Genomic DNA, 21777 nt, shown 5'->3' with positions numbered 1-21777 from the left:
GCTCAAGGCCCCGTGTGGGGCTCTCTGCTGACAACTCTGACAACTGGGAGCCTGGAGCCTGCTTCCAATTCTGTCTCCCTTTCTCTCTGCCCCTCCCCCATTCATGCTCTGTGTGTGTTTCTCTCTCTCTCAAAAATAAATAAACATTTGAAAACAAGTTAAAAAAAAATGTGAGTTTGGTTATCATCATGAGATTTATATACTTTGTGGTAGATATGGAAGTACATCACAGAACTAATAAATTGTTTAACTAATAATTAGAACCTATTATGTGCTTATGTACATTTTCTTCAATCTTCACCAAGGCTGCACAAAAGATATTTTAATTCCCACTTTTCCTAATGAAGTTGAGACATTTAATATTTTTACCCAGATGACACAAGTAGGAGGTGGCTTGGATTCAGATTCAATATACTACTGTATTCAAAAGGTGAAATTGGTAATTAAGCAGATTTTAATCACTGCAAACAACATAGTGAACAAAGACAGTATCAGAATTTGTTAGGTTTTTAATTGATTGACACTCAGCAATTTTGTTTTCCACTTTTATTTCTTTTAGAAAAGATGTCATGATTTTGTAGGGAGTCAGTAGGACTTAATCACAGTGGGATTTAGGACTGCCCATCAAATGCATTGAGGTCAAAGTTTGTCCCCGCTCCCAAACTACAACTTGACTATCACTCCTTATGTGGAGAACTTTTACAGAAAATTACATAAAACAGTTCTTCTCAAACTTGAACGTGCTCATAAATCACTAATACCTGATTCCTAGAGACTCAGGGCGTACTTGGATGGATATATCAGCTTATTGAAATTGCCCAGATTAGTCCATTTGGGTGAAAGCTCTAATTATAAAAATATCTGGCATATTTTCCGAGGCCAATTTTGACATTCACTGTAGTTCCATTTCATTATTTGACAATGAGTTTCTTATAGCTCTGATTGGTTACAATCTCACTCCTCAACTTTCACAAGAAAATGCATTCCTGCCCCACCATGTGACTCTAAATTCAACACAGAATAGCTGCACTTCAGGTATTGGTCAAGAAAAAAAAATACTTCATATATACTGTGACTACTTATCAATGCTCACTTAACAGGCAGAATACCATGGGGAATGATCTAAAACAGCATTTCTAAAACTTTAATATGTTTATAAATCACTATGGATCATGTTCAAATGCAGATTCTGGTTCACCAGAGTTGGGGTGGGGTCCTGAGATTGTACATTTGTACCAAGATGATAACGGTGCTATTGAGTCATGGAGGAGAAAGGGCCTAATGAATATTCCCCTGTTCCTCAAGATATCCTAAATCTACCTCTGATTTAAACTAGCCCTGCAGAGCCTGGGTGGCGCAGTCGGTTAAGCATCCGACTTCAGCCAGGTCACGATCTCACGGTCCGTGAGTTCGAGCCCCGCGTCAGGCTCTGGGCTGATGGCTCAGAGCCTGGAGCCTGTTTCCGATTCTGTGTCTCCCTCTCTCTCTGCCCCTCCCCCGTTCATGCTCTGTCTCTCTCTGTCCCAAAAATAAATAAACGTTGAAAAAAAAATTTATAAAAAAAAATAAACTAGCCCTGCAGAGACCTGGATACTATGTTACCTAGTAACCTAGCTTACCTGGAGGGTCTTCTAATGAGTGTTGGAAGAGATTGAAAAAAGAAAAAGAGAAACCAACAAGAGAACTTCCTGACAAAATGAGAATAGCCACTGATTCCAGAGAAGAGAAATGGAGGGAAAGTCTATTTCAGAACAAAGAATCAATGATTGTTCAACTCCTTTTGGTCAATACAGAAAAAAATAATAATAATTACAACAAGATTGATGCAACAACTTTAAATAGGTTTTTTTTTTCTTTTCCCTCCTCCTAATAATATTATTATGGCTGTTATTTTTCACCGCCTAGGGAACTTGGGTCTCTTTTGTGTTCCTTTTAGAGAAAATTTCAAACAACCTATTATTCATTTTGAGCAAATATTTTCCAAGGTCTAATTTATGACATTATACTACTCTAAGCACCAGGGCTGCCTCAGTGATCTTAAAAGTCCTCACCCCTGTGGGGCCTACATTTTAGAGAAAAAGGCCAGGAATAAACCAATAAAGAGATACACAATACACTGTCAGGTCAGAGTACCTCGTATGATGAATATAAAGGCAGTGGTACTCTTTTGGTGGAGCGCAGCAGAGGACTCTCACAGGAAGATGCATCTATCAGTAAGAGGTAATCATATCTGCCTAATTCTGCCAAGAGGAATCATACAAACATGGGCATTCCAGGATATCTTGGACCAAGAATCAAGAACAATGAATATATGATCATGCTATTTTCCTTAATAATATGCGTGTGTTTTCATGTAAGTGTGTGTATATGTCTGCCCTCATCTCTTTCTCTTCCCTGTCTACCTTCATCTACTACTACTAGAGGTCTATGATGAGACTCAGAAATCCAAAAGGCTTTGAAAACCAACAAATTTGGTGTAACTCACATGTTACTCACATGGAAGAAAACTTAACCCACTAGATCTTTGGTGGCAAAACCTGATGTGAACCAACTTAAAAGACCTACAGAGTGGCCTCTCTCACCCACTTAATGAGAACATTTATATGCTTTACTGCAAAACATTAGTATGTTTTGAATACCGGATTCATCACAGATCTATTTATCTTCTTTCCTCTCTAAAGTTTGAAATTTTCTGAGTTCCTCAGTATATCTGGCCCCAAGAGTTTTGAAAAAGGATTATGGATCTGTACAACCACTACAGGGTACAACTATTAACTACTGTTGCTGTGTGTGCTACACAACTGTGTCTTTGAGTACCTCTGCATTTGTTATTCCAAATCATTCCACCTCACTAGCTGAAGCCTGAAGAGAAAGCTTTGCACCAAAACTATCTACTGTTTAATAAATACACTTGACTTTTCTAAACATTTTTTTCTGATCATTTAAAAAAGGAAATTACAGCATGCTAACTCAATGCAATATTAACAGCCGTGGCAATATCCAAATCCTGGATACTAGCTAGCAATTTGTAGGTCTACTCTCACTTTCTACGTCTACTTACTATTACTATTGAAGTTTTCATTCATATTCAACATCCATGTCTGGTGCCTTTTGTTTGATGAAAACAAGCTAATTAGTGTTGAACTTTCCCTAGTTCATAAATTTATTCCTAAGAACATTAAAAAGAAGTCAAGTGAGACATGTTCAGTAACAGATGTTTGCCTTTTTTGGCTGCCTTTTTACAGTTTGTTCTCTTTCATTACTTTTTAAGAAATTTAGTTAATGTTCCTTTTACAAGAGAACAAGCGTACCTAGCTTCCCAGCAGATTGGAGGCGGGGGGGATTCCCCAGGGCAGGCACAGTCTGTTCATTCCCATAACCTAATATCTGCCCAAATGCTCTCTGCACTCAACTTTCATTCTTTCATCCAGGTTTTGGTAACAATCACGCTGCAGCTTAAAAAAGAATGCATACATTGACTGGAAACCATAAAGTTGGAACTAATATGGGCACTAACACACATGGGTCTACTGTCCCTCAAATATCTTTCCTGCATGGGAATATCTCAAAATAAAGGATCAATATAATTGAAATACTGGTTTAATCGTTTGGCTTCCACAATAAAGATTGTGAAATGGTTTCCAGAAGTAAGAATCCAATTTAATAATAAATGAGAAATATAGATAAACATTTTTCTCCATAAAATTAAACTGATCCAAAAATACAAACTTAAAATTATCTGATTATTTTCCTAACCCTCCACTTTTGAAAATTGTTTAGTCTGGGTCAGACTGTGACGCGGTTTAAGTGGTAGTATACTGGAAATCTAAGTAACATTGCAATCCAAAGCTTGCACTCAACAAGAGTGCTTTCTTTTAATACTTTGTGAAAATAATTGAATGTAAGTTTCGACCAATTTATTGCGACTACTCCTCTTGACCTATTCATTGCTAAAGGAATTTTGCATGGAGTACCTCCATTATTTTTCCCAATAAGTTATCTTAACTAGGACAACAGTAGGAATTTTTATCTAAAAGGAAAGATTCAATAAAATAAAATAAATGATGGTTATAAAAACATACTTCAGGCCAAGATAATACCACTGCAAAGCACTGTAACTATTGAAATGTAGGCTTTTAACTGCAACTGTGTAAATTTACAATGTCCATCTATATACATATATATCAAAGTAAATATCTACTTCATTCTATCATAAAGATTAAAACCTTTATAGATTAATAATTGTCAGGGACCAAGAGGATGAATAAATGGAAGAATGCCAATGGGTATGGGTTTTTTTGGGGGGGCTGATGAAAATGTTCTGAGGTACGTAGTGTTATGGTTATATAACTTTGTGAACATACTACAAAACACTGAATTGTATACATTGAAATCTCTGAGTTATATCTCAATAAAGCTTTTATTTTAAAAAGGTTAAAAACTTACTATTTCACAGAAAAAAATATGCATTTCAAAATTAAAATGTGAAGGCTAAAGATAACATACATTAGGCATCACTACTCCTTATAGTACGACAAAAACAAATGAATAAAAAAGTACACAGATAAGAGCAACTACTGGAATGCTATTCAAAATGTCAAAAAATCACGGTCACTTAGCTGTTAACTCAGTGCCTAAATTAATCCTAAGCTTATTGCAGGATTTTCAAAGAGTAACTTTATTTCTACCCAAAAATGACAATAAATACTTAGGAAATCATTTGAACAAATAGAAAATTTTAATTTAGTAGTTGTGATTATTTGTGCTAATTCTTACAAATATCAAAATCAAATCAGATGACTTTTTTTTTTTTTTTTGAGTCAAATGTAGCCCACCAAGGGGGAAAACCATGGGCATGAAAATAATTAAAACACCTCCTCAATTGTTTTGGAGAAGGGAAGGAAAGGCTCAGAGAGAAGAAATTGGGGTGGGGGAAAAGACAATAAGTAAAGATACTTTCCATATTAAAACTTAATTAACTATTTTTTATTATGTAATAAACTCCTTCAAGTGAATGCCCACAGTCTTCTGAGAGTACAATTTGGTAAAGAATTACAAAAAGACATCTAAATTTCCACGTTAAAAAAATATCTCTTTAGATTCTTAAAACTTTCTTTTACTAAAATTGCTCAAGAAAATTCTCCAGAGAAAACTAATCAGAAAGTTCACATTAAAATATAGTCAATTCGTTCTATGGTCAAAATGAACCTGATACGGAGTAAAAGCAGTACCACCTTAAAAACCTGGTGGTGGAGTAGGAGGACCCTAGGCTCATCTTGGGTCCCCGGAACACAACTAGATAACTATCAAATCATCCTAAATACCCCCAAAATTGGCCTGAAGTCTTAACAGAACAAACTACACAACTAAAGGAAGATAAGAGGCCACATCAAAGAAGGTAGGGAGAAAAGGTTTGTGGCTGCTGTGGTGGGGAAGGAGTCATGGTCACAAAGAAGGGTGAAAGAGAGGAGCATACAGGGAATGCACAAGGGAAATGTTTCTCAAAGCCATTGGTTTGGAACACAAGAGGGGCTGAATTTTGTGAGTTCTTGCAACCAGCAGGGCTTAATGACTAGAGTTTTAAAGGTCGGCAGACCCCAGTGGTTGGGATAGAGCCTGGAGGGCACTGCACTGCTCCTGGAGAGAAGGCAGGCAAACAATCTGGGGGTAGACATCATGGAAACAGTGATCTGAAAAATATCTGGGGCACACAGGAGAGAGATTATTCACTCTTCTAGGAGCCCTTCCCTGAGAGGCAGCATTCAAGGAGATGCCTCTCCAGGAACAAAGGAGCCAGCTGGGGCCATTTACTTCCCCTACCCCTCAGCATAAACAGAACCACTTGAGGGAAGCAGCTCAGCATGAACATTAGCTGCCTAACTTGCTTACATCAAGGCCCAACCCCTAGCGCTAAGGTAGGACTACCCTTCTCAGTCAAGCTTGCCTCAGCCCCTGTGTGATAGGCCCCTCCCCCAGAAGACTAGAACAGGCCCTACCCACACCACATCTTCTGACCAAAGAGTTCTACAGGGCCTCAGTTCTGGTGGAGCTGGTGTCAGGCCTCATTTCACAAGCATACCTAGTTAAAGCTTGCCACATTCAGGCCAGAGACCAAACACTTCCCACAGCAGGCAAGGAGCACCTCTGCAGACAACTAACCTGAAGGATAGAGTAGCCAGAACACAACAGCCAGTACAGCAGGCACAGCACACACTTGAGATACTCCCTGAAGTGCCAGACCCTGAGCACTATATGACCTCTTCTTCATAAAGTAAAGCCATTACTTTCACAGGCAGGAGACATAGCTGGCTGTTCTAAAACAGAGAAGAAGGCAGAGATTTAGACAAAATGCCAAAAAGGAGGAATTTATCCCAAATGAAAGAACAAGATAAGGCCATGGCCAGAGCTCTAAGTGAAACAGATATAAGTAATATGCCTGATGGGGAATTTAAAGAACGATCATAAAGATACTCACTGGACTTGAGAAAATAATAGAAAACATCAGTGAGACCCTTACCACAGAGATTAAAAAGTTAAAAAAGAATCAATCAGAGATGAAGAATACAATAAATGAAATTGGAAGCAGGCTTGATGTAATGAACTGGCAGGAAGAGACAGAGAAACAAATTTATGACCTAGAAGACAAAATAATGGAAAATAATTAAGCTGAACAAAAGAGAAAAAGAATTATGCAACACAAGGATAGACTTAGGGAATTCAGTGACTCTATCCAACATAATAACTTTCAAAGGAGCTCCAAAGAAGAGGAAAGAAGGCAGAAAATTTACTTCAAGATATAATAGAAGAGAACTTCTCTAATCTGGGGAAGGAAACAGACATCCACCTCCAGGAGGCACAGAGAACTCCCAATCAAAATCAACAAAAGCAGGCCAACATCAAGACATATTGTAATTAAATTTGAAAAATATAGTGGTAAAGAAAAAATCTTAATACAGCAAGACAAAAGAAGTCCTTAACTTATAAACCCATAAGGCTAGCGGGAGATTTTTCAACAAAAAGTTGGCAAGCCAGAAGGGAGTGGCATAATATTTTCAAAGTGCTGAATGGGAAAAATTTGCAGCCAAGAATACTCTACCCAGCAAGGCTATCTATCATTCAGAATAGAAGGAGAGATAGAGTTTCTCAGACAAACAAAAACTAAAGAAGTTTGTGATCACTACACCAGCCATGTAAGAAATATTAAAGGGGACTCTGAGTGCAAAGGAGGGACCAAAAGTGACAAAGACAGGAAAGAACCAGAGAGAATCTCCAAAAACAATGACAAGTCAAGTAATAAAAAGGAAACAAATACATATCTATCAATAATTTCTCTGAATGTAAATGGACTAAGTGCTCCAATCAAAATACACAGGGTGTCAGAACAGGGTGTCAGAACAGATTAAAAAAAAAAAAAAAGACCCATCTATATACTGCCTACAAGATACTCATTTTAGACCTAAAGACACACGCATATTGAAAGTGAGAGACTGGAGAAACATTTATCATACAAATGGATGTCAAAAGAAAACCAGAGTAGCAATACTTATATTGGATGAACTTGACTTTTTGTTCTTGTATTTTTTTTCTCCTGCTTTGGGATCAGGGTAGCACTGGCCTCATAGAACAATTTTGAATGTGTTCCCTCTATTCCATTATTTATAAGATGTTGGCAAAGACTGCCATTAATTATATTTTTAAATGTTTGGTAGAATTCACCAGTAAAACCATGTGGTCTTGGGCTTTTCTGTGCTGGGAGATTTTTGATTCCTAACTCAATTTTCAGTCTTGTTATTGGTCTAAGAAGATTTCTTATTTCTTGGATTCAAGATTCATGATTACATCATGGTAGCTTGTGAATTTTTAGGAAATATCTGATTTTTGTCTAAGTTATCTGATTTGTTAGTATGTGATTGTTTATAGTAATCTGTTATCACACTATGTATTTCTGGGGTTATCTGTTGTATTGTTTTCCATTTCTCATTTTGGTTTTTGAGTCTTCTCTTTTTTTCTTAGTTAATGTAGTTAAAGCATTGCCAATTTTGTTTATTTTCTTGGAAAAACTGGTCATTACTTTCAGTGTTATATTATTGTTTATTCTGGTCCCTATTTTATTTATTTATGATTTTTCTTTGTTATTTTCTTCCGCTACTAAATTTTAGCTAAGTTTTTTCTTTTTCTGGTTCCTTGTGGTATAATGTTAGGTTGGTTATTTGAACTTTTTTCTTAATCCAAGCATTTACATCATACAATTCATTCTAACATCTGATGTTGCTGCATCACATAGGTTTTGTAATATTGTGTTTTTTTTTTGTTTTGAGACTTGCTTTAATTGGCCATTTGATTTCTTATTTTGCTCATTAGTTGTACAGTAGTGTGTTGTTAAATATTTACATATTAAATATTTAATATTTACATTGTAGATTTCCTGGCTTTCTTTTATTGTTGATCTTTAGTTTTGTACCACTGTGGTTGGAAAATACACTTGGTATGATTTCAGTATTCTTACATTTGTAATATTTGTTATGTCCCTATATATGTGATTTAACCAGGGGATTTTTCTGTGTGTAACTGAAGAAAATGCATATTCTATTTTTCTTGGATGGAATATTTTATATGTATCTTTTAGAACCATATATTCTGAAGTATGCTTCAAGTAAAATATGTTCCTTTTGAAAAAAAAATAACTTTAGGGGCATCTGGTGGCTCAGTTGGCTAGGTGTGTGACTCTTGGTTTCAGCTCAGGTCATGATCTCACCATTTATGAGCTCAAGCCCTCTTAGAGCCTTCTTAGAATTCTCTCTCTCTCTCTCCCCCTCCCTCCTCAAAAATAAATAAATTACAAAAATAATAATAACTTTAACTGAGGGTACTAGTTTAAAATCAAGCATATCAGAGGGGAGGTGGGGGGATGGGTGAAATAGGTGACAGGGATTAGAGTACACTTTTCAAGGGCACCAAATAATGATACACAGAATTATTGAATCACTATATTGCACACATAAAACTAATATAACACTATGTTAACTCTACTGGAGTAAAATTAAAAAATTAAAATTAAAAAACAAAATTAAATTCATGTGAAGAATGATAATGTTATATTTGAAATTTCTTTTCATTTCTAAAAAATGTTTCTATAAAAACCAGTGAATTTTGTCGACAAGATGAAGATATAAGTATGTATAAAAATATGACCAATGAATTGTTTTCTTCTCTCTTATGTAGGATGTGTTCCCCTAGGGAAGGGGGGTAGGGGATAGTGCAGAGGACAACGAAGCCAAATGCCCAGAGGACTGACTCACAGTTTGTTCTCTGAAACAAAACAATTTATAATGCAACCAATTATTAAACTGAATTCTACTTTTTTTATAATCCTTTATGTCCAAGTGTCAAGGTTAGGCAAATTCCTTGCAATCAGGGTTAAGAAGATAACGTGACTGACAGTCTTCCTACAAAGACACTTCATGATAATAGGGACTTGCTTATCTCTTCAGTTTCATTTCTTGCCACTTGCCCCTTAGAAAGAATGTGCTGCACTTTTACTGCAATGAACTTCTTTCAATTCCTGAAACGCCCCTACTCTCCCATGTCAGACAACTACAACCACTCTTTTCCCTCCATTCTACTGCCTTGAACCTCATCACCATCCCATCCTGGATGCATGTGCACACGCTTGGCATTCCCTGGCTTGAAACTCCATCCTCACTGGTAGATATCACCAAACGACATATTTCTCCTTAGAAGGGGCACTGCAACATAGTTAATAACCACCCTCTGAGGAGAGGTTTGCCTTACTAACAACTAATGAATAAAAGTTATTGCACTTTCTCCTCTGTTTCCCAATTTTAGCTAGAAATTAACTACTTACACAAATTTCTGTCAATATTTGTTTTTATCCTAGCTATTTTTAAGAACACTGTTGATAAATACATTAATTTTTCCATCCCAGAATTTTGATAAATACCAAGGTTGTTTTCTGTAACTATAACTAGAGTCCTCCAGGTTGTGGTTTCAAGATTGCTCCATACATGATTATAAATGTTAGAAAACTTTTAAAGAAGAATTATAAAATGAAACTGTGGTGAGAAAGTTGGAGATTGTATTATTGCCATGTAATATTACATTGTTATGTTATACAAAAGATTACATTTTCAGTATTCACTTACCATGAATAAATATTATCTTTCAAGACAATTACGGCTATAAATATCTCAGTACTTCAAAAATCATAAAAAAAATTTTAAAAATCCTCAGTATTTCAACGTTTATTTATTTTTGGGACAGAGAGAGACAGAGCACGAACGGGGGAGGGGCAGAGAGAGAGGGAGACACAGAATCGGAAACAGGCTCCAGGCTCTGAGCCATCAGCCCAGAGCCCGACGCGGGGCTCGAACTCACGGACCGTGAGATCGTGACCTGGCTGAAGTCGGACGCTTAACCGACTGCGCCACCCAGGCGCCCCAATCCTCAGTATTTCAAAAAATCATAAAAAATACCATCAGTAACCTTTTCTTCAGGATGCAGTTTCTTTAACTTCATATAAAGACATTTTATGGGCCCATAGGACATTGCTTAAAGTAACTAGAAATTCTAATAACATAATTCTAATATAGTAAGGCTGAAGTTTCAGAAATGAAACATTAAAACTAAAGAAATGAAACATTATTAAATTATTATTTAATTGGAGCTGAAAACACATGGTGAGGATGTGGAGAAAGGGGAACCCTCTTACACTGTTGGTGGGAATGCAAACTGGTGCAGCCATTCTGCAAAAGAGCATGGAGGTTCCTCAAAAAGTTGAAAATAGAACTACCCTATGATCCAGCCATTGCACTATTAAAAATTTATCCAAAGGATACAAAAATGCTGATTCAAAGGGGCACATGCACCACAATGTTTATAGAAGCACTAACAACGAGAGCCAAACTGTGGAAAGAGCCCAAATGTCATCTACTGATGTATGGATAAAGAAGAGGTGGTGTGCATGCGTGCGTGTGTGTATTATATATTACATATAGTATATATATAATAATATATGTCATATATATATATGGAATATTACTCAGCCATCAAAAAGAATGAAATCTTGCCATTTGCAATGATGTGGATGGGCTAGAGTGTATTATGTTAAGCAAAATAAGTCAGTCAGAGAAAGACAAATACCATATGATTTCACTCGTGTGTGGAACTTAAGAAATAAGACAGATGAAGATATGGAAATGGGGGAAAAAAGATAGAAAGAGAGAAACAAACTATAAAAGACTTTCAACGATAGAGAACAAACTGAAGGTTGACCGAGGGAGGTGGATGGGGGATGGGCTAGATGGTGACGGGTATTATGGAGGGTACTTGTAATGAGCACTGGGTGTTATATGTAAATGATGAATCACTAAATTCTACTCCTGAAACTAATGTTACACTATATGTTAACTAACTAGAATTTAAATGAAATTTTGAAGAACTGATAACATATAAGGATTCAAAAGATTTTATAAAGAAAACAAAAACTTCAGGCTTAAAAAGGATAGTGTTGTTTTGTTTTGTTTTATTTTTTAGGTTAAAGAAGGCATATCCACAGTGACTTTCTTACCTGAGTGAATTAAAATTTTGATAAGAGTAGCTATGCTGTAGAGAGCGTTTTGAAAGCAGAATGTGCAAAATTTTTCTCTCCTCCTACAAAATCAAAGACAGGGTTTTCTATGCCCTGTGCCTACTTTTACCAGTGCAGGTTTCTACATTCTTTTTTTCTACTTACTTTTTGGTCTGACTGAAAAAAACTCAGATCAAGATTAGGTACCATTTCCCACCCATTAGTAAGGCTGCTATCAAGAAAATGGATAATGTAATAAGTGCTGATGAGGATATGGAGACATTGGAATATTTGTGCATTGCTACTGGGAATGTAAAATGGTGCAGCCACCGTGGGAAACAATATGATGATTCCTTAAAATATTAAACATAGGAATACAATATAGTCCAGCAATTCTACTTCTGGATATATACCAAGAGAAGTGAAAGCAAGGACTCAAACAATATTTATACACCCATATTCAAAGAAGCATTATCCAAAATATCCAAAAAGGTAAGAGCAATTCAAGTGTCCATCAACAAATGAGTGGATAAACAAAATATGGTACAAGTATCCCCCGCTTTTTGAAAGTTCACATTCTGCCACTTCACTTTTAGGAAAGACCTATATTAGTACCTACTTTTGCTAACTCAAAGAAATCCAAAGATTTTTGCTTTTATCTAACGAAAAAGGTGAAAAGCGAAAATAGCATTCAACATTTGTTTTGCAGCAAACCATTATAAAGGTAGCACACAACCCAACCAGTGAGAGTGGCCTCACCTAGCTCCTTCCCTGGAAACTCCACTCAGCACCTCATCATCAAGCTACCACACCTTTGAACTGTGTCTTGTGAGCATCTGTGCTTTATCTTAAAGCATTTTGTTCATCCATTAGCTAAGATATCAGAAAGGCCTAGGAGAAGTTATTTTTGGGATCTGGGAACACTTGAAATTTTTTCCATATAAATCAATGGTAATTATGTCTTCACTTTACGTGATTTCAGCTTACAAAATTTTCATAGGAATGTTCTACTTTGGGATAGTGGGGAAACCTGTACAACAGAATATTATTCAGTCTTTTTAAAAATTAAGGAAATTCTGACATATGTTACAACATGAATGAACCTTGAACACATTATGCCAAGTGAAATGAGCCAGTCACACACACACACACAAAAAGTCAAAACCATAGAGACAGAAAGTAGAATGCTTGTTGCCAGGAGATGAGGGAAGGGAGAGAGAATTAATGTTTAAAGGGTATAGAGTTTCAGTTTGGAAAGATGAAAAAGTTCTGGAGATGGATGGTGGTAATGGTTACACAGCAATGTGGGTGTAATTAATGCCACCAAATGATACACTTAAAAATGGTCAAGATGTAAATTTTATGTTAAGTATATTTTACCACAATAAAAATCGGGGAAAAAAAGATTACTTAGAACATGATGTTTGATCCCTTCTAGGATTGTGATTATTTTGAAGGATAAACAAAAGAGCAATTCTTACTTAAAAAAAAAAAAAAAAAAGGCCATTTAGACTTTCAGTAGTAGAAACTGAAAATCAAGTAAGCTGCAGGAAAGAAATTTGAAGGTTTGAATCCTGCTCCTTATCCATTCACACATACCCACCCCCAGTACTGTTGGTTTTCAAGGATAAGAGACAAGCCTTTAACTGGACTGATGCAAAAGGCCTTTTCATGCTCACCCAGTCTCCACTCCAGTCTACCCCAAACTCTTTAGCCATGTGCACATCCCCAAAGCACTATCTTTTATGTCAAAGCTATGGTAATAGCTTTTTGTGTTCCTAATTCCCCCACTCAACAATGAATAAATATACCTTGTCTTGCATTTGCTCTCCACAATCAAGTCTACCCTTGCCAGATATATTCCCCCAAAGAAATATATTTAAATGTGGTTTGTCACACAGCTAGGAGCAGTCTTTAAATTGTTAGTGTAAAACAGGGTAGAGCTGGAGCTGGAAAGCTTAGAAGAAGCAATTCATTTTTTTTTTTTTACCTTTACTGGGAGATAATAATAACAGCCTTCTATGGGTATTGCTTTTGTTAAAGACATCATATTATTTTCCTTAATAATATTCATATAATGTCCTTATCTAAAACAGTGTTTAGTTTTAGTAAATTTATTCACAAATTTAGCAATATAAGTTATATATAACATGATTCAAAACGTTCTGGTCTATGGGAAAAATATAAAAATACAACCTTTGTTTTTTCTAATCTTAAGTAAAGAACTATTCAATAGACAGGAAAAATAATTTTTCAATATATTTCAGTTGTCTAATGGTGTTATGGACTGAATTATGTCACCTCAAAATGCGTATGTTGAATTCCTCACCCCTAATGTTACTGTATTTGGAGATAGGGCCTTTAATGAAGTCATTAGGTTAAATGAGGTCATAAGGGTAGGGCCCTAATCCAATATGATTAGTGATCTCATAAGAAGAGACAGACACCAGGGACACATACAGGAAAGGCCATGTGAGGACACAGCTGTCTGCAAGCCAAGGAGAGAATGGCCTCAGGAGAAAACAGACCTGCTGGCACCTTGATCTTGGATTTCCAAACTTCAGGACTTTGAGAAATAAATTTCTGTTGGTTAAGCCACCCGGTCTGTGGTATTTTGTTATGACTGCCAAACACACTAATACAAATGACAAGTCAAGAAGAAAAATAGTGATACAAAAAGAGAGAAAAAGTCAGTGAAAGGATGAGACAGACACATTCACACACAGAACAGAACACGGAGAAGATGTAAGAAACCCAAACATATATATATAGGTACTGTGAGACACGACATTATAAAATAGAAATTGTTGCTAAAAATTTCAGAATCACATGAGTTTCCTCTACTATTGATATAGAAACATCTTAGGACCTTGCCTGATAAACAGATGAACTCAAAGTAAAGTCCAGATTCCATTTTCAAGTCCCAGATTCCCATGTTTCAGTTTAGAGAGTCCTCATTCAGAAAACCATCAATGTGCGGTTGTGAAATTGTCCTTGGATTTTTCAGTCCTCTATCACACTCCTAACAGCTATCTTCATGCCCCACTGGCCTCCATTATATTTACTTGATAGTCTAGGTACCATTACAAAAATAGTTACTATAACATTTGGGGCAAATCATTGTGATGATCACTTTGGCTATCAGTACTCTTCAAATAAAAATTAATACACATATTTAGGAGTTAAGGTGATCCACAAGGTGCAAATTTTGCACAAGATATGATAACAGAAGTAAAGCACTGTTTCAGGACAAAGAATTTCAGTGGAGAATCATTTGGGAATGAAATAGGTCCATAGCACAATTTCACATGTTTTATCAAAATTAACTCAATAAGCTGTCAGAAGAACAGTAACACAACTCTATATCCAGTTTCACAAATACTCACAGAACGGTAATCCCGAAACATTGATGATGGCCCACACAAACTAGGCCAGCTGGAGTCAGGAGTCAAACGGGAAGGCTTTGTTGACATAATTCCTCTCCAATCGTAGAATGTTTTATCTGTTAGAAATATCAATGCAAGTTAAAACAATATTTATCCAAGAAAAGTACACACAGACCATACTGCTTAATGTTACAAAGAGGAAAATAGATCATCTTTACGGCCCTGTTATTCTATATTAAAATCGCATCTTGTCATCTAATCAGAGAGATGCAGAAGCATGAGCACCGCACAGAGAGAGGCTTCAATTAATTGGTTCCATCACACAGTAAAGCTCTTGTGTTTTTATTGGGTACGGTGTGCCCATCAGAAGACCAGGTTCATTCCTTTGAGTCTCTTCTGTTCAAGAGCACTGACTTCTTTTTTTAAAGGAGGCTTAAAGCAAAATCATGTTTGTGAATAGCACTTACAAAAACAAAGGGAAAACTCCTCTCCCTGCTACATCAGTACTTTAAAAGAAAATTCAGAATTATGATGAGGGTACACATTTTGAAATGGCAAAGTAAGTGAAATTATTAAAAGTGCTCTAGACGAATAAGTTGAAAGAGCAAAAGGTTAGCCAACATATGCCCACATATTTCTTCTGTCTTGTGGCAGTTGTTGCATGGGATTTCTGCAGACAAATTTTTTTTAAAGATGAGGAGATTTAAGATTTATTTGTCTATTTCTCAGAAACATTAATCATTTAAAAGAGAAAAATTCAGTTCAATCCTGCCATCCAAAATGAATCAAACTGTTTACACATTTCCAATTTTCTTTCTAATACTTATTTATATACATATATTCTTTCCTGAAACTTTCGATTTAATACAGACATCTATGGACTGCTTAATTTCACATAAATTTAGAGAAAACTCAGACGTAATAAATTCTCTCATTTCATTGCTTCAACTTATTTATAGGATCATAAGCTAAGTGTCCTATAGGGAGGCAGATAGTAACATAAAATAATAAAAAAATGTAATGTTATCTCAGAGACATTCCAATCAATAACATGCATGTAATCTACCCCATTCTAATTTTATATGTATATAATTTCTTCCACTTCAGTCAAAAAGAATCTTTGTCCTCTTATCAAAAAGGCAAAGTGTCTAGAAGAGGCAACATAATAAATCGTATTTCAATCACAACTCAATATGAATAAATAAGATTCTTTAGTGGAAGCAGATGCCAACAATGGAAAGATTATAGGGAACCTGAACATATTAGTATCTGGGAAGAGGACAGCAAAGAAAAGGCCATACACATTAAACTTTAACTGGGGATTTTTATAAACCCAGGGAGGACTTAAAAGGGTAGAATAAGAGTTATTAGAGATGTGTAAGTCCCCACATTTCTTATGACGCTTTCTTGAGTAATTTAAAGCATTCCTGAACTCACTAACACTATCTCTGGACCACCTACTTCCCTTAATGAACTTGCACCATAAGTGTCTTCACATGTTTTAGATAATTGGGCATCTCTTTCCAATCTCCTTTTTAATTTTAACTAGGGTCTAATTTACTTTAATTTTTTCATATTTATAATTTTTACTTTTCATTTTTTAATATGATTTATTGTCAAATTGATTAACATACAAGGTGTACAGTGTGCTCTTGGTTTTGGGAGTAGATTTCCCATGGTTCATCGTTTAAATACAACACCCAGTGCTCATCCCAACAAGTGCCCTCCTCAATGCAATCTCCTTTTTAAACTGATAAACACTTCCAGGACGAAGACAATATCTTAGTTGGAATTCATCTGTGCTTCTGGTTCATCAGCAATGCAATTGAGGTAGCTATGTAAATACTGGTGAACAAGAATTAGCCTCAAAAGGGGAGATCTCACAGGGAAAGGGAGTCTTCCTGATCATTGAAGAGCCCAACCCAAAATGAATCTAAGTGCTATACAAATTATTTTCCAAGACAGTGCAGAGCATTTCAAATATTTTATCTGGTTTACCCACAAAAACAGACTCATGCAGTTGAGAAGGCCATGCATTATTTTCTCCAGTGTATAGGTATCACATTAGAAAATACAGCTATAACTTTTCCACTTCAGGAAGCAGTAAACCCTCCACTAAAATCCTCAAGGTAATCATTCACACACTGATGTATGCTAATGACTCCTCCTCAGAAGCCAGGCCCGGAAGGTGACATGCAACAAATTCCAGTTTATTCCACAAAGTCAGTCAAAAGTTATAAACTGGTAGTTTGAAGAACAGAGTCATACATCAGACTAAATGTTCACAAACCCTCACGGAGCCAACACTCTTCACAGATACTGCCACAGAGAAACGAAGATTCTGAATGCTGGAAATGGAGTGGGGAGTAAGCAAGAGTAGGCTGCTTATTGGTAGGTGAAAAAATAAGAAATCTTAGCAGTGATCCCAGTTTAACAGCCAGCAGGATAGAACAAAATATTCTGATATTAAACAAATCTGGGGAAAATGTAATACCAAAATTTGAAAAGGAACCAAGAAGGTTCCATCAGGTTAACAAGCTGGTGCAATAGGAGCTACCTTGGAACATAAAAAATTTGGTTAAATAACTACCCATACTGATGTCTTCCTGCCTTTGTATATCCTCAATACTTATATAGACTCTTTTTGAAAAATATTATACGCTTAGTTCATGTTATTTTGTTGTCTTCTGCACATCTTATTTTCCTATCTAAACTTAAAAGTCTTTTACTTGCTTTGCATTTCCCATAAAACTGAACATAATGCTGTGCCCAAAGCATATGTTCAATGTATGCTCTGGAATTACTTGGCACTGGCTGAAAGGCCAATCACCAAAACTGTTAAATGTGAAAAGTCCCATACAATGCAACTGACACAAATATCTGAAGGAATGGAAAAAAATTTACAACAGGTTTTTAAAATTCTATTTTTTTTCAGGATCAACTATTTTCCACCAGATTATCTTCTCTCACTTTCTAGCATCATCTTGATGTTTATAAAGGTAATAATTTTTAAACATATTTCAGTTGGGGGTGCTTTTTTAAAATTTTATTTCCCATTTTTACTTAAATTTATGTAGTTAACAATGAGCCAATTATTTGCAAAGGTGAGAGACAGTTCCAAATTCTAATTGTCATAGTTATTTTAGAAACTAAAATTTCTCAAATGACTCACAGAAAACTGATAAGATTCTATACTGTGGAGAGACTGCCAAGAGAATGAAGAAAGAAAGAAGGAGAAAGGAAGGAAGGGAAAATTTGTAGCTAGTTGAAACATTCACCACTTATGTAATCATCTTCATAGTGACAAATATTTCCTCCAGGTTGCAAATGGATATATTTGTCCAAGTCACCTGAATTATCAGCAAAAGACCCAAAGACTGTAGAAGTTCAAATTTTTTAAATATATTGTGTCCATCAACCATGAATGAAGAACTAAGAAACAGTCTATGCTAATGATATATAATGTAAGAATATAATAGTTCAAAAGAATATGTCTATGTAACTGCATCCAACAGAGCCGAAGAAGTCCAAATGAAAGTGTGAAGTATCTTTACAAGGACATGATAGAGCCCAAGACACTAGTGGGTTCAAGTGGTCCTGTGTCCCTAGAGCCTTTTTTATGCCAAGCTTGTTCTGTTTCCCTTTTATCAATTCCCTTGTATCAATTAATTCTCTGAGTTAATTGCACATGCAGTTTTAATCTGCGTGTAATTACAAACAATTAATAGTTAGGAGACAGAATTAGCAGTTCTTAGTTTGATTATCTATATAATTAAAAGGGGTGGTAAACTAGAGTTGACAAATAGCATCTTAATCACTTGAATAATCAAACCCAGAAGCTTGCTTGGGCAGCTGAACTCCATCTGTTACATTAGTTCAACTTTTAGAATCAATGACTGAAATGTCCATTTAAATCAATCATATTTCAATTTATAGTCAAAAACATACAATATGTATTCTCAAATTGCTTAAACTATTTACTTTGTTTCATTTATTTAAAATTAACTGTTTCTAAAAGGGTTTAATAAAAATAAAGATTCAACAGACTAACTTATGTGTATCTACTGAATACCAGTTAATATTCATGGCTCCCAAATCTTATATTATAAAACATGTAAGAAATACAGATAATTCTGTGTTCCAATTAACACTTTTATTTAAGTGAATCCTGAGAGACAGCAAATAAGACATACCTATGATCCTTTTTTGGGTTCTGATGGGATCACTTGTTTATACATACAAAGCAAATACTAAAAAACAGGAGAAACTTAAAGTGAGTTACAAAAATATGTGAGAACTTCATTCTTATTAGGATATAATATAATACAGAACAGTGGCATCACTGTTGCATAATATGTTTCTGAATTGCCAAGTATTTGAACAAGTTTGACAGATACTTTCAGCTAATAATGGATTAAAAAAAGTGTTCAAAAAGAATCATTTCTGGTTCAATGTGGCTTTGTGACTTCTGGCTGTGAGGCAGCCCCTTTTACAGTACCACTAAAATACTGTAACAATAAAGAAAAAGATGAAAATCTCAAGGTTACAAGAAATTAAGTCTAACCATTCATTAATATGCAGATGAGAAAACAAAATTCTTTAAGATGAGGAAGTGAATTGAGGAAAGCAATTAGTGACCTTTACATAATAAAACCCCTAGCCCATCTGAAAGATGTTAGAAAAAAGGCGTATTATCTTCCAAGAAAAATATAAAGAAAAAAGAACAAAACCCATTTCTGTACAATGTGGATGCTGCTTTTGAAGAACCCTTCCCTTTCCATACCCTCAACTACCACAATCCACTTGGACACTACAACTCTAAGGAAACAACTAGAAAAGAGAGTAATCCTGACTGTACCAACAGGAATTGAAAGCATAAGAGACTGTTAAAAACTGAGAACAAACTGAGGGTTGATGGGGGGTGGGAGGGAGGGGAGGGTGGGTGATGGGTATTGAGGAGGGCACCTTTTGGGATGAGCACTGGGTGTTGTATGGAAACCAATTTGTCAATAAATTTCATAAAAAAAAAAAAAAAGAAAAAAAAAAAAGAAACAGTCTTATTGTAAAGAAAGAACTCGGGGAGCCTGGGTGGCGCAGTCGGTTAAGCGTCCGACTTCAGCCAGGTCACGATCTCGCGGTCCGTGAGTTCGAGCCCCGCGTCCGGCTCTGGGCTGATGGCTCGGAGCCTGGAGCCTGTTTCCGATTCTGTGTCTCCCTCTCTCTCTGCCCCTCCCCCGTTCATGCTCTGTCTCTCTCTGTCCCAAAAATAAATAAACGTTGAAAAAAAAAAAAAAAAAAAAAAAAGAAAGAACTCTGTGCAGAGGATGGGACTGACAGGATTTGACAACAATGCATAATGGGGATTGTAATTTTAACGTGCTAAACAGCTAAAAATAATAATACTAAAGAATGAAGGAAGAATGAAGGAATGAAAGGACCCACCCAGTAGAACCAAACTGTTCCAAATGGGCATCTCCAGGTTACTGAGAATTCGGCAGAGAAGGGGGCATTGACACCAGTCATCAACTATAGAACTAGAAAAGGTAATTGGCACATTCAAGTGAACATGGAGCAGAGTAGAGAAAAATCCATATGTTCTCTCTGTTCATAATCACTTTGCATGGAGCTGTGTCTTTTTATTCAGGGCAGAGTAAACATCCTGGGGCCTATATTGATCATGGAAATGCCAGTTAACATTTATGGAGGACCTAGATCGTTGAATACTTTACACGCGTTACCTGACCTAATCTACACAAGAACCCTAGTTTAACAGAGGAGAAAACAAATTAAGTCACTTGCCCCAGTTCAGGCAGCTAGTAAGCAGTTGTGTGAACCCAGGTCAATCTGAATTTGAAGCCCAAGGGACAGCGACACAAGGGGAAAGGTCCCAATGGAAGACTGAACAATGGCCCCAAAGATACTCACATCCCAATCCCTGAAACCTGCAAATGTTAGAATACATGGCAAGAGGGACTTTGCAGGCATGATTAAATCAATAATCCTGAGAGGGGAAGATAACCTAGGATATCATGATGGGCCATATGTGTACTCACAAAGGCCCATGGAAAAGAAGGAAATGTGATGACAGAACCAAGAGTGATTTGGAGAAGAGGTCATGAGCTAAGGAATGCAAATAGCCTTCAGAAGCAGAATAGGAACAGAAATATTCATCCCTAGAGTTGCAGAAAGAATCAGTCCTGGGGAACATCTCCACATAGTCCAATGAAATTAATCCCAGATTTCTGTATTCTGTAAGAGAATACAGTTGTGTCCTTTTAAGCTACCAAGTTTCTGGAGTAAATTGTTGAAGCAGCCCTGGGAAACTAATACAGTCTGCAATTCTGAAAATCTATAAAAGAGTTTAAGTCAAAAACATTCTATTAGAAGTCAAAAATAGGGGCGCCTGGGTGGCGCAGTCGGTTGGGCGTCCGACTTCAGCCAGGTCACGATCTCGCGGTCCGTGAGTTCGAGCCCCGCGTCAGGCTCTGGGCTGATGGCTCAGAGCCTGGAGCCTGTTTCCGATTCTGTGTCTCCCTCTCTCTCTGCCCCTCCCCCGTTCATGCTCTGTCTCTCTCTGTCCCAAAAATAAATAAACGTTGAAAAAAAAAATTTTAAAAAAAAGAAGTCAAAAATATTCTATTAGACTCAGAAAAGAATTTTAGAATAGTATTGGCATTCCATTGTACTATATAACAAGCCAAACTCTAAAATAGAAGCCAAAAGCAATAAGGAGAAAACAAACTAAGACTTTAAACAATAAGAATATTTGCAAGATAAATAAAAATGGAAATGAGTGATCTTTAA

The 21777-nt window shown here is 36.2% G+C and overlaps 1 protein-coding gene across 1 annotated transcript in view; it reads right to left on the bottom strand.

The window, feature by feature from the left end:
- Window positions 1-21777, bottom strand: part of IQCM (IQ motif containing M) — a 390946-nt gene that overhangs the window by 265277 nt on the left and 103892 nt on the right. The window contains exon 6 of the mRNA XM_030312945.1: window positions 14974-15089. Within this exon, the coding sequence (XP_030168805.1) occupies window positions 14974-15089 (116 nt within the window). The remainder of the gene's footprint in view (window positions 1-14973; window positions 15090-21777) is intronic.

Source organism: Lynx canadensis, chromosome B1 (genome assembly GCF_007474595.2).
Source record: "Lynx canadensis isolate LIC74 chromosome B1, mLynCan4.pri.v2, whole genome shotgun sequence".
Classification (NCBI taxonomy): domain Eukaryota; kingdom Metazoa; phylum Chordata; class Mammalia; order Carnivora; family Felidae; genus Lynx; species Lynx canadensis.
The sequence above is the reverse complement of the archived record's forward strand: the minus strand, read 5'-3'. Positions and strand labels throughout refer to the sequence as shown.